This window comes from Pithys albifrons, chromosome 24, assembly GCF_047495875.1.
Source record: "Pithys albifrons albifrons isolate INPA30051 chromosome 24, PitAlb_v1, whole genome shotgun sequence".
NCBI classification, from domain to species: Eukaryota; Metazoa; Chordata; class Aves; order Passeriformes; family Thamnophilidae; genus Pithys; species Pithys albifrons.
This window is the reverse complement of record NC_092481.1, coordinates 6,833,596-6,846,403: the sequence shown is the minus strand read 5'-3', so window position 1 is coordinate 6,846,403 and position 12,808 is coordinate 6,833,596. Positions and strand designations below refer to the sequence as shown.

At 59.1% G+C, this 12,808-nt stretch overlaps 2 protein-coding genes across 2 annotated transcripts in view; one reads left to right on the top strand and one right to left on the bottom strand.

The window, feature by feature from the left end:
- Window positions 1-6,932, bottom strand: part of S100PBP (S100P binding protein) — an 11,994-nt gene extending 5,062 nt beyond the window's left edge. Inside the window, exons 1-5 of the mRNA XM_071576469.1 lie at window positions 6,884-6,932; window positions 6,719-6,779; window positions 4,508-4,753; window positions 3,137-3,851; window positions 2,836-2,933 (exon numbers count right to left, since the gene is read on the bottom strand). Coding sequence (XP_071432570.1) covers window positions 2,836-2,933; window positions 3,137-3,851; window positions 4,508-4,753; window positions 6,719-6,779; window positions 6,884-6,932 — 1,169 coding nt within the window. The remainder of the gene's footprint in view (window positions 1-2,835; window positions 2,934-3,136; window positions 3,852-4,507; window positions 4,754-6,718; window positions 6,780-6,883) is intronic.
- YARS1 (tyrosyl-tRNA synthetase 1) lies at window positions 6,931-12,650 on the top strand. The gene is made up of 14 exons (XM_071576622.1): window positions 6,931-7,004; window positions 7,114-7,178; window positions 7,704-7,850; window positions 7,924-8,099; window positions 8,767-8,896; window positions 9,162-9,242; window positions 9,518-9,610; window positions 9,798-9,933; window positions 10,073-10,158; window positions 10,575-10,710; window positions 11,064-11,158; window positions 11,284-11,477; window positions 11,601-11,742; window positions 11,967-12,650. Exons 1-14 carry the CDS (start codon window positions 6,989-6,991, stop codon window positions 12,075-12,077), a joined length of 1,608 nt encoding a protein of 535 aa, XP_071432723.1. The 5' UTR covers window positions 6,931-6,988; the 3' UTR covers window positions 12,078-12,650.
- Window positions 12,651-12,808: the final 158 nt, after the last annotated feature.

Below are 12,808 nucleotides of genomic sequence, written 5' to 3'. Positions count from 1 at the left end.
ATACACAGACATATGACACAGGTACACAGACATATGATACAGATACACAGATATATGACACAGATACACAGATATATGATATAGATGTATATGTGAAAGTTGTATTTATATGTATGGAATTTGTATTTATAGAGAACCTGCAAGTGCAAGACCATGTGCAGATCATGGAAAAGACAAAATCTCTGCTGCAGAGAGGCTGGAATTCCCTCAGACAGCACAGCAGCAAGAGCCAGGGTACAAGGAAGAACAGACAGATTACATAAAAGATGGGATGGCAAAGGCAAACATTACCCTGAGACAGATGCCAGGAGATTTGCAACTCAACACAGAGCTAAAGATTTGCAGCAGCAATATATAAGTTACTGCTTCCCAAAGGGAATTCCCTTGCTGGCTCTGCAACCTGCTAATTTTCCTGCATGGATTTCCTGGGCTGGCTCTGCATTTCCTTTGCAGATGCTGCCCCAGAGGTTGCTGCAGGTGCTGGGGAGCAGCAGGCAGGGCACAGCCAGCCCTGGGAGAGGCTTTATCTGTGACAACTGGGGGAGCCCACGCTGTCTGCTGGGCTCAATTCCAAGCCTGCAGCTATTTGGAATCAGGGAGGTTTGCACTAATAAGAAAATCAAACTGTGCATCCCAGACAATGTTCTTCCCCAGCAAGCAGGGCTGTGTTTCAGCCCCACTCACTGAGGGCTCCTGCCTGATTTTCTGTGACTCACAACATACGTCTTGCATTTTTAATTTGAAAGGAAGGGAAAACAGGCCATTCCAGCTTTCCTTGCCTCTGCATTCCTTATGCTGATCCAGGCACTGGCAGCAGCCCTGGGCTATGCAGCTGTCCCTGTGCCTGGCTAAGTGCAGCTCCACACAACTGTCACTTCCTCACAGCTCACCAGACATGACAATTATTGCACACATGAACACTCCAAATACCCACAGTGGGAGGCCATGGCTGGAAGATCCCAGAATATTTTTGTCCTTTGCAACATCCCAGTCCTACCCCATCAGATGCCACCCTTCAGCTGAAATCCACACCTGCTCTAACAACACCTCCCCTCACACCTCTGCTCTGGGATGACACTGTTGAGGCAACACAGAGAAGGTGCCAGCATGAAATCCAAATCCAGCACTTGAGCCAAAGATTCCCCCAGAATGAGCTCACGGGTTCCAGGGAGGTTTGGAGTGCCCAGGAAGGACTGGCCGTGGCACTCAGTGCTCTGGGCTGGGGGACAAGGTGGGGATTGGGCACAGGGTGGGGGACAAGGTGGGGATTGGGCACAGGGTGGGGGACAAGGTGGGGATTGGGCACAGGGTGGGCTCCCTGGGCTGGGAGGGCTTTTCCAAGGTTGGAATTGGGCACAGGGTGGGCTCCAGGGGCTGGGAGGGCTTTGCTAAGGTGGGCATTGGGCACAGGGTGGGCTCCAGGGGCTGGGAGGGCTTTGCTAAGGTGGGCATTGGGCACAGGGTGGGGGACAAGGTGGGGATTGGGCCCAGGGTGGGCTCCATGGGCTGGGAGGGCTTTTCCAATGCTGGAATTGGGCACAGGGTGGGCTCCAGGGGCTGGGAGGGCTTTGCTAAGGTGGGCATTTGGCACAGGGTGGGCTCCATGGGCTGGGAGGGCTTTTCCAAGGTTGGAATTGGGCACAGGGTGGGCTCCATGGGCTGGCAGGGCTTTTCCAGCCTCAGTGACTCTGGGATAGTTGAGAACTGACAAGCCCAACTTACTTCCCAAGACAAGCCAGGGCTCAGCTCTGCTTTTCCCAGCTAACACAGGCTCGTTGGGGGAACATCCCTGACACACAAATCCCCTTTATGATGTTTTTCCCCAACTATCCCCAGCTCTGGAACTCATCTGAACCAGCCCTGGAGCAAGACTGACTCCTGGACAGGAATTCTGAGCATGGTAGTGCCACAGCAAGTGTAACAGGCACTTTTTATTCCCCTCTGAAAACAAATATATTAAAACCATCAAAGAATACAAGTCCAGCCAGCCAGGCCTCCTGCCAGGATATCAATTTTTCCCTCCCCACCAGCCTCACCCCATCCCACCTGATGTAGGAACTGCCCTGTTGATGATGTGGATCTGCACACTCTGGATATAAAAGTTTCTTTTGCTCAAGTTCCCTTTCTGAAATGCAGGGCTGTTGTTTCAGCCTTTAAAACAATAAATAGTGTTACTTTTTTCAGATTATTTGTCAAACGAGGTTACAGAAGACAGAGAGGGCAGAGTGCCCTGCAGAACTATTGCAGACATGATCTCCTTGCAGCACAGTTCTGTGATTGAAGAAATAAAGGTATTTATTTGGCTAAAGCTGCAAAGATAAAACACAGAGAGCAAAGCAGGAGTGTCAGGAGTGACCCAGCAGGTCACTGCCCTGGTTACCTCGCCAGGAACCCACAGAGAGCCCTCAAAAGCAGATTTTTCACATCACTCAAGCCAAGCTGGGAACAGCCACACAGAGAACACCTGAGAGCAGCAGGTTCTGCAGGGAAAGCCCCCCGCTGGAACCTCCAGGAGAGGGGAGAGCGGCAGGAACCAGCCCGATCCTCTCTGCTGCTGCCACCTGCAGGAAAGAGCTCCGGGAGGAGCCACAACAGCGCGAACAGCCCCAGTTCTGCCTCCAAACCCCTGCCCAAAACTGCCTTAACCACCTCCTTCCCGTCTGGACCAAGCCCATATTCTTCCCCCTCTTCCAGGGTAGACTATTAAGTGCTTTCCCCCCTAACTCAGTGCATTGTAATTAAACAGTGAAGATTAAACCAGCAGCACGTGACCAACAAACTGGTTGAGGAAATAGCTGGGATGTTTTTCAAAGTGCAAATTTCCTAAGAAATTACCTTTTTTCCTCCTCCTTTGGGACAGGAATAATCTTGCCAGGCTGCTTCCCACTGGTTTTCTCTCCCTGCCCAGTCTGGCCCACAGTTGTGCAACTTAACTGGAAAGGGAAAGGAAAAAAGGGGATTAACATGTAAAACAAAATCATGTGAGTTTATGCAGTTAAATAAAAATCACACTCTTGAAAAATCCCTCCCTGTATAAACACAACACTTGTGTGCATATAGACATTGTCCAAAAGCACAAATCCAAAGGAATGGGATTGAAAACATTTTAGCTACAAGAATTAAGATGTGAGTTTACTTTGATGCTGTGTGGTGACTGCTCAGCTCCTGGAGACTCCCCTTCAGCATCCTCTGGAGTGCCTGAGTTCCTTGAGATCCTGATCACTATTGCTTTGGGAAGTTCTTTGTTTCCAGGCCCAGATGTTGGGCTCCCATCACCTGTGCTCCTGCCATGGGTAAGGCCAGACAAGGGCACGGATCTTCCCAGGCACTCCAAAGCCAGGCTTTCCTGACCTGAGGAATCCTCAAGGATGATGCTACCAGCAGTTGTAGCATGTTCTAAATAGTCATCTCTCACTTCTTCTAAAGCTTCTTCTTCCACTTCAACCAGGCAGTTGTCCCCTGGAGGCTCATCAGAACAGCAAACAGTGAATGGGCTGAGACTCAGCAGATCCTGCAGGTCCAGGTCCTGCTGCAGGGGGAGCCCATCCCAGCCAGCCCCTCCTTTGACTGGGGAGTGCTCCTGGGGCAGAGGTTCCTCTGGTTCCTCTGTGATCTCCGAGGTATCTCCACTGCCTGAAGCCCCACTGCAGCTGCTGCTCTCGGCCTCTCCACTCTCTTCATTTGCATTCTGGCTCAGATGGGTTTCTCTAATGAGGTGCTGCTCAGCTTCCCTGCAATCATCTGCCAAGATTTCCTGGATCTCCTCCTCTGTGTAATCCAAGGGAGAGTTCCCTCTCTCGCTGCCTGACAGTTCCAGCAGGGAGTCATCCAGCTCCGTGTCATCGAAGCACCTGCTCGTGTCCAGGGAAATGGCCACGTCGTTGTAGTCGGGCCCGGAAAAGGCAGCAGAGAGGTCGTCATGGGCAACGTCCTGCAGGGACAGGGGGCAGGCAGGGCCCGGGGGCCAGGCAGGGCCTGGGGGGCAGGCAGGGCCCGGGGGGCAGGCAGGGCCTGGAGAGCAGGCAGGGCCCGGGGGGCAGGCAGAGCTTGGGGGGCAGGCAGAGCTTGGGGGGCAGGCAGAGCTTGGGGGGCAGGCAGGGCCCGGGGAGCAGGCAGGGCCTGGAGAGTGGGCAGGGCTTGAGGTGCAGGCAGGGCCTGGAGAGCAGGCAGGGCTTGAGGTGCAGGCAGGGCCTGGAGAGAGGGCAGGGCCCAAGTTGCAGGCAGTGCCCAGGGTGCAGGCAGTGCCCTGAGAGCAGGCAGGGCCTGGAGAGAGGGCAGGGCTCAAGTTGCGGGCAGGGCCTGGAGAGAGGGCAGGGCTCAAGTTGCAGGCAGTGCCCAGGGTGCAGGCAGTGCCCAGGGTGCAGGCAGGGCCTGGAGAGAGGGCAGGGCCTGGAGAGAGGGCAGGGCCTGGAGAGAGGGCAGGGCCCAAGTTGCAGGCAGGGCCCAGGGGGTAGGGCAGCCCCTCTGCTGCCCTCGGGGTGCTGCACACAGGGCTCAGCACTCGCACCTTCTTGGCCACCTGCAGGGCCTGCACCGGCCCCGCGGCCTCCGAGAGCCGCTTGGCCCTGGGCCCCGTGTCCTGCTTGAGCTCCTGGCACAGGCAGAGCCCCAGGGGGTGAGGGCACGGGTCCCCCATGGCTGGGGCTCCCTCAGCTCTGCTTCCAGCTCTACAGGCCTGTCCTGAGGTCCACCTGCTCCTGGGGCTCCTCGATCTGCCCCTCCAGAGGAGAAAACAGCAGGAATCGGCTCCGACCTGCCAGGAAAAGCAACACCTTCAGTAAAAGAAACTCGGCTGCTTTCCCAAAAGGCTGGAATGTACCAGGGAAGGTAAAACCACCGGCTGAGGTGCCACAGTTTGAACTCCTTGATCTCTAATCTGGGCTGTTTTGGGTCCCCCATCCCAGAGTGGTCCCTCACACGGGGTTTTCCTCAAGCAGGACCAACACAAAGCCCAAGCACCAACATCTCTGGGCAGTCTCCTCCAAAACTGAGGAAATCGCTCCCATCAGAGCCCAGAAATCACAACTCACAACTTAAATCCCAAAGCACATTTTAGGTGTTGAATAAAACCTCCCAGTGTCTCAGCCCCCACCCTTCAAAGACACAAATAAACACATCAAAAGTGTTTTTTTGGGGTTAGGAAAATCTGAGCAAGGGAAGAGGAGCCGGGTCAGGGAGCAGAGGGGCTCAGCAGGGAATTAGTCACTGAGATACTCACACAAAACACACATTACAGTCCAAGATCACCAGATAAAGAACCTTCCCCTAAAGTTCAACAGTTTCAAAGAATCCCCAAACAAACTCTTTTCCTCGGAGTGAGGATTCTCCCCCACGGGAATCTTTGGAGCCCTGCACTTGACTCTCCCCCGCAGGGGAATCAGGACTAAGGAAAGGTATTTCCTGTTCTCTTTGCCCAAGGATTTAATGGAATGTCTTTTGTTTTCCTGTTGCTTTGACTACCCACTGCTTATAAAAGGTGGGGGTGCAGCTGCAGGAATAAAACCTGGTGATTTCTGCTGCTTCCTCTTGTCATTCTGCCTGATAAAAAAATGGGCACTTTCAGGACGATGCTGTGGGAAAAACAGTAACTGGGAATGAGCCGTTTATGGACCAAACCCACGTGAGCAGCCCCGGAGTTCTGCATTTCACCTCCAGGTGCTCAGAGAAAAACACAAATAAACCCAAATTAAACATGGATTTAGTCCTAGGGGTGTGGCAGTGTGAGAATGCAGCTCCTACCCATGGAAACATGGAATGCTTCGGGTTGGAAGGGACCTTAAAGATCATCCAGTTCCAGCCCCTTCCAGGCTGCTCCAACCTGGCCTTGGACACTCCCAGGGATACAGAGGCAGCCACAGCTCCTGTGCCAGGAGGAATCTTCCCCCATATCCCACCTAATCCTGTCCCCTTCTCAGTTTCAGTCCAATCCAACCAATGGATTTGAAAGGACCAACTGTTTGAAGCCTCTTTGCTGGAAGGGGCTCCCAAAAAGCCCCCTTGGAAGTGTTTCCATTGCAGACAAGGAGGGGAATTCTTTCCTCACCCCATCCCAGGCTGGGTCTGCACTTCCAGCCCTGCACCAAGGGCTGGGGAAGCAGAACTGGGTACCTGTGACTGGTGATTCCCAAGCCATTCCCACGGCACTGGGTGGAATTCAGGGGCTGTGCAAGGATTTACCCCCCGGAAATCGCCCTGCAATGTCCTTAACCTGATGGAAAGCCAGGCTGGCTGGGACAATTCCAGGGATCCAGGGGCAGCCACAGCTGCTCTGGGCACCTGTGCCAGGGCCTGCCCACCCTCACAATTCCTTCCCACTATTCCATCTAGCCCTGCCCTCTGGCAGTGGAGCCATCCCTGGGTCCTGTCCCTCCATCCCTTGGTCCAAGCCCCTTTCCAGCTCTCCTGGAGCCCCTTCGGGCACTAAAAACCTGCAGCAAGGTCCCTTTGGAGCCTTTTCTTCTCGAGAGGCAGGCGGGCCCCCCGAAGGCACGGACACCAACACCGGCCTCGCCTCTCCCCTTGCGGGACCCGCCTCGGCCTCATCGGCCTCTTTTCCCTCCCGCAGCGGGCACGGCCCAACCGGCACCTCAACGGCACCGCCCCCAGGCGGGGCCGGGCCCGAGCCCGCCCACCGCCCCTCCTCGCGGCCCGCTGGGGCACCGGCCGCCCCCCGAGCCTTGGCAGGAGGGGCAAAGAGCTGAGAAAAACCGCGAACAACCGTAAATAAACGAGACAAACGCGCCGAGGAGCGGCCGCGGCCCCGCCGGGCCCGGCACCGCCTCACGGCCCCGCGGCCACGCCCCCGCGCGAGGCGCCCGCTGATTGGTGGAGAGCGGAACAGGCGCCTTCTGATTGGCGGAGAGTGGAACTCCCGGCTCGTAACGCGACGTCTGATTGGCGGAACGCGGAAGCCCCGCCCCTCCCCTCCCCATCGGCAGCTCGGCGATCGTGACGCCCAGGCGGGGTAGGCGAGCGCCGAGCGGGGCTGATGCAACCAGGGACAGGTCGGTGGGGCCGGAGAGGGGAATGGGGGGAACTGGGGGGAACTGGGGGGGACTGGGGGGGAAATGGGGCCTGGGAGGGGCTCCGGTAACGCCGCGTCCTGCCCCGCAGCCGCCGCCATGGAGCCCACGCCCGGTCCGCAGGAGAAGTACCAGCTCATCACGAGGAACCTGCAGGTACCGGGAATGGGGCAGGGATGGGGCAGGATCGGGGGGGAAATAGGGCAGGACGGGGGGGGGAATAGGGCAGAGATAGGGCAGGATGTGGGGGACAATAGGGCAGGATTTGGGGGAAAATGGGGCAGGGATGGGGCAGGAATAGGGCAGGATCAGAGGGCAATAAGGCAGGATCTGGGGGCAATAGGGCAGGAATTGAGGGGGGAATAGGGCAGGATTTGGGGGGAATGGGGCAGAATTTGGGGGGGGAATGGGGCAGGATTTGGTGGCAGTAGGGCAGGATCGGGGGGCAATAGGGCAGGATAAGGATGGAATAGGGCAGGACCGGGGGGGCAGTAGGGCAGGACCGGGGGGGCAGTAGGGCAGGACCGGGGGGCAGTAGGGCAGGACCGGGGCCGGGTCGGCGTCAGAGCCGCAGCACGGCCCGGGTGTGCCCCGGGGAGGAGCCCCCGGGCCCGCAGCCCCCCCGGGCCCCCCGCAGGGTGTGCGGGGCCCTGCCCAGCCCCCTGTGCTTTGCCCCCGCAGGAGGTGCTGGGCGAGGACAAGCTCCTGGCCATCCTGAAGGAGCGGGAGCTGCGGATCTACTGGGGCACGGCCACCACCGGCAAGCCCCACGTGGCCTATTTCGTGCCCATGTCCAAGATCGCGGATTTCCTCAAGGCTGGCTGTGAGGTGGGGGCTGGCAGGGGGACCCCCCGGGCTCCCTCCCCTGGGCTCCTGGCACTGAGTGTCCCCTCCGTGGCAGGTGACAATCCTCTTTGCCGACCTCCACGCTTACCTGGACAACATGAAGGCCCCCTGGGAGCTGCTGGAGCTTCGCACCCGCTACTACGAGCACGTCATCAAGGCCATGCTGGAGAGCATTGGGGTGCCCTTGGACAAGCTCAAGTTCATCCGAGGCACCGACTACCAGCTCAGCAAGTGAGTCCTGGGGCAGCTGGGCAGGGAGAGCCTGGCCTGGGGTGCCACTGCTGCTGGGTCTGCCCCACTCCTGGGTCCTGCTGGAGGTGCCTCCAGGCTTTGTGTGCCCCCAGGAGGGCTCAGGGGCAGCCCAGGTGGCTCAGAGGGAGCCCAGGTGACTCAGGAGCTGCCCAGGTGGGCTCAGGGGCAGCCCAGGTGGCTCAGAGGGAGCCCAGGTGACTCAGGAGCTGCCCAGGTGGCTCAGAGGCAGCCCAGGAGAGCTCAGAGGGAGCCCAGGTGGGCTCAGGGGCAGCCCAGGAGAGCTCAGAGGGAGCCCAGGTGGGCTCAGGGGCAGCCCAGGTGACTCAGGAGCTGCCCAGGTGGCTCAGAGGCAGCCCAGGTGGCTCAGGGGCAGCCCAGGGGGCTCAGAAGCTGCCCAGGTGGCTCAGAAGCAGCCCAGGTAGCTCAGGAGCTGCCCAGGTGGCTCAGAAGCAGCCCAGGTGGCTCAGAGGCAGCCCAGGTGGGCTCAGAGGCAGCCCAGGGGGCTCAGAAGCTGCCCAGGAGGGCTCAGAGGTAGCCCAGGGGGCTCAGAGGTAAGCCCAGGTGGCTCAGGAGCTGCCCAGGGGGCTCAGAAGCTGCCCAGGTGGCTCAGAGGCAGCCCAGGTGGGCTCATGCTGTCCCCCCACAGGGAGTACACGCTGGACATGTACCGCCTGTCCTCGGTGGTGACGCAGCACGACGCCAAGAAGGCCGGGGCGGAGGTGGTGAAGCAGGTGGAGCATCCTTTGCTCAGTGGTTTGCTCTACCCAGGCTTGCAGGTGAGGCAGGGGTTGCCCAGGGAGGGCTGGCAGAGCCAGGACCATGGGGGTGTGAGGGGCTGAGTGTCCAGGTCGTGGTTCTCCATCCCAACATCCCACCCGACAGTGGCACAAATAGTTACGGCAAATAGTGTGGAATGTTCCCATCCTGCCCGGGCTGGGAGTGCCCCAGGAGGGGCTGGGGGACAGGCAGGAGCTCTGAAGGCTGAGCACAGCTGGGGAGGGGGGTTTGTGCCCAGCCCCAGGGCTCTGTGTGCCCCCACAGGCGCTGGATGAGGAGTATCTCAAGGTGGACGCGCAGTTTGGGGGAGTCGATCAGAGGAAGATCTTCACCTTTGCAGAGAAGGTCAGCAATGGGGGGTTCTGCCATGCTGGGGCTGAGGGAGGGCTTGGGCACTCACTGATCCACTGGGAGAAGGGGGTGTGGGATTCTGGTTGGCACCACAGAGCTCTGTGCTGCTGGTCCCGTGCTTGCTGTGCAGCCACTCAGCCCTGGCTGTGCCTCTCTGTGCCTGGGGAGCCATGGGGGCTTTCTGGGTCTGCCAGGAGCAAACAGATTGTGAGTTTAAGCTGATCTGTGGATGAGGATTGTCCCTGACCTGCCTCCCTGCCTTTTCCCAGTACCTCCCTGCCCTGGGCTATGCCAAGCGTGTCCACCTGATGAACCCGATGGTTCCTGGGCTGACAGGCAGCAAAATGAGCTCGTCAGAGGAGGTTGGTCCCTGGTCTGGGGGGTGTGGGGGCACAGGTTGAGGGCTGGGGGTGGAGAGGCTGCACCCCAAGGCAAGGTGACCTCTCTCTCTGCTCACACGGGGTTCTAAGAAGGTGCAGCAACTCCCTCATGAGATTTCTCTTTTGGGCAAAACTTTGGGTGAAGGGCTGAGGGAATCTCCTGCTGCAGGACTCCAAGATTGATCTTCTGGACCGCAAGGAGGATGTGAAGAAGAAGCTGAAGAAGGCTTTCTGTGAGCCAGGGAATGTGGAGAACAACGGTGTCCTCTCCTTCATCAAGCACGTCCTCTTCCCCCTCAAGTCAGGTGAGGGCTCACCATGCCTGGGGGTGTTTTTCCTGTGGATAAGAAGAGGGGACAGGAGTGTGTCCCCTGGGTGCCACCTCCCCAGCCTGGCAGAGTGGGGCAGGTGGTTTATCTGAGCCTTCAAATCTGTGTGTCACAGAGTTTGTGGTCCTGCGAGAGGAGAAGTGGGGAGGGAACAAAACCTACACAGACTACGAGGCCCTGGAGAAGGACTTTGCTGAGCAGGTGAGTGCTGGGAGGGCCTGAACCTTCTTCCTGTGCCTGAGGCTCCAGTGAGCAATCTGGGAGAGCTCTGAGCAGCACTGGGAGATGGAAGTCAGCACTGGGAAGAGGTGAGGAGTGTGGCCCAGTGCCAGGGTGCTCCCAGGAGAGCCCAGAGCTGAGGATGGGTGAAGGATGTGGGGTCACCTGGTGCAGGATAGGGCCACATCAGCCACATCAGCCACATCCTGGAACAGAGCAGCAGTTAAACCCTTCTCAGCTGTTCCCAGCTGAGCCTGGAAGCAGAAGTGTCCAGAAGGGCTCTGATGTCTGAGGGGAATCAGGCCAAGGGTTGGGGTTCATCTCCCCACCCTGCTTGGTCTCCAGTCCCTCCAGTTCCCACCCTGGGTCTCAGACAGGAACCTGTTTGTCACACACAGGTTGTGCACCCTGGGGACCTGAAGAACTCGGTGGAAGTGGCCTTGAACAAACTGCTTGACCCCATCAGGGAGAAGTTCAACAGCCCAGAGCTGAAGAAGCTGAGCAATGCTGCATATCCCACCCCATCCAAAGCCAGTAAGGAGGCCCTGGGAGCCTCGGGGAAGTGGGGCCTGACCACACAGGGCTGGGAGAGAGTCTCTCCAGGGGCTGAGGTCAGAGAGAAGGTCTGAAACTTCAGTCTCTGAAGCAGCCCTGGAGAACACAGGGAAAGGTGAGGAAAGCCAGTGCCAGGGCTGTTCCTGCCCTGGAGATGCCAAGTGTGCTGCTCTGGTGCTTGAGAGGGAAAGACAGCAGAGGAGGGACTGTGCCCTCTGGTATAGAGTTAAGCAGGGAATTCCCTGCAGGGAATTCCCCCCAGGGCCTGGTTTTGGGGGGAGCAGCTCCCTGGGTTTATGCTGAGTGGTGTGGCCTTTCCCTTTGCACTGCAGAGCCTGGAGAGAAGGGCCCCAAGAACTCAGAGCCAGAGGAAGTGATCCCGTCCCGGCTGGACATGCGCGTGGGCAAAGTGATCAGTGTGGAAAAGGTACAGGCACAGCGAGGAGGGGGAGTGACCCTCCCACAGGGACACTTGGGGTGTGTGGAGGGCTCTGCCCCCTCCTCTGCCACCCCATTCCCATCTCTGTGCCCCACCTTGGCCCTGCCTGGCAGCACCCAGACGCAGACAGCCTGTACGTGGAGAAGATCGACGTGGGCGAGGCCGAGCCCCGCACTGTGGTCAGTGGCCTGGTGCAGTTTGTCCCCAAGGAGCAGCTGCAGGACAGGCTGGTGGTGCTGCTCTGCAACCTCAAGCCCCAGAAGATGAGGGGAGTGGAGTCTCAGGGCATGGTGCTGTGTGCCTCCAGGTGAGGGAGGGAGGGAGGGAGGGGGGCACTGCGGTCAGACCCCTCTAGGGGTTCAGTCTGGACCGCCCAGGGTGCTGAGGGGCACGTGGGCACCACCTTGGGTGACTCTGCTCTCTCTTGCAGCGTGGGGGAGCCCCGTGAGGTGGAGCCCCTGGACCCACCAGCCGGGTGCTGTGCCGGGGAGCACGTCTATGTGGAGGGCTACGAGGGCGGGGAGCCCGACGAGGAGCTCAAACCCAAGAAGAAGGTCTTTGAGAAGCTGCAGGTGAGGGGCTGGGAAGAGCTGGGGGTCCAAGCATTGACTGGGGCAGTGTTCCACCTCTGTCCCCACCTCTGGGTGACCCCAGATTGGCTCTCTGCCCCTCAGTGCCCATGGTTGTTACTGTCAGCAAAGCTGTGGAGGGGACAAACCTCCCCAGGGGCTGAGCTGGACACTGCTGCCCCTCTGGCAGCTCAGGGCTGATCCTGCCTCCCTGCTCTGCTCCCCAGGCTGATTTCCGTGTCTCTGAGGACTGTATTGCGCAGTGGAAGCAGAGGAACTTCCTGACCAAGCTGGGGAGAGTCTCCTGTAAAAGCCTCAAGGGTGGAACCATCAGCTAACAAGTGCCAGGGCTGCTGCTCGTGCCTCCTGCCTGGCCCCCGCCATCGCCTCGGTCTCTGCCATCTCCCCTCCAGTGTCCCGAGCTGGGGACTCGGCCCTGGGGGCTCTGGGACTGAATTTGCTGCCTCCACCATCCCCCTGGGCCTTGGCTGTGGGCCAGCACTGGGGACTGGGGGTGGCACCACACCTGAGGGACCCATGGGACTCGTGCTCTGTGCTGGGGCCATCGGTCGCTCCCAGTTGTGTCATGGACTGGACTCCCTGCCCACTGGTCCCGACTGGGATGGCATGTGTGGGTGCTGTGGTGAGGGCAGAAGGGAAAGCTGCTTCTCAACCCCATGTTGCTGCTACCAGAGCTGGGACAGCCCAGCAGGACCGTCCTCTGCCCTGCCTGGGCACCCCCTGCTCCACCCTCGGCCCACCAGGGCTGTGGCCACTGGTGCTGCTCTTTGGCCAGGAGCCCAGGGAGCACCTCTGGGTCTGTCCTGAGCCTGTGGGCGGCTCTGGGGGTGTGGGCTCTAAACACTGACTCGGGATCCATCTGTCATAAACCCAATAAAGTGTCAAGCTGAGTGCACAAGGGTGTGCCTGTCTGTCCAGGGGAGGTGGCTGAGCTGGCAGCCAGCCCTGCTCCTGAGTTTAGTGGGCAGGGTGCTGGGAACCAGCCTGCTGGGGGGCTGTGCCTGCCCTGGAGCTCAGCACCCTCCAGAAGGGACCTGCCATGCTGTGG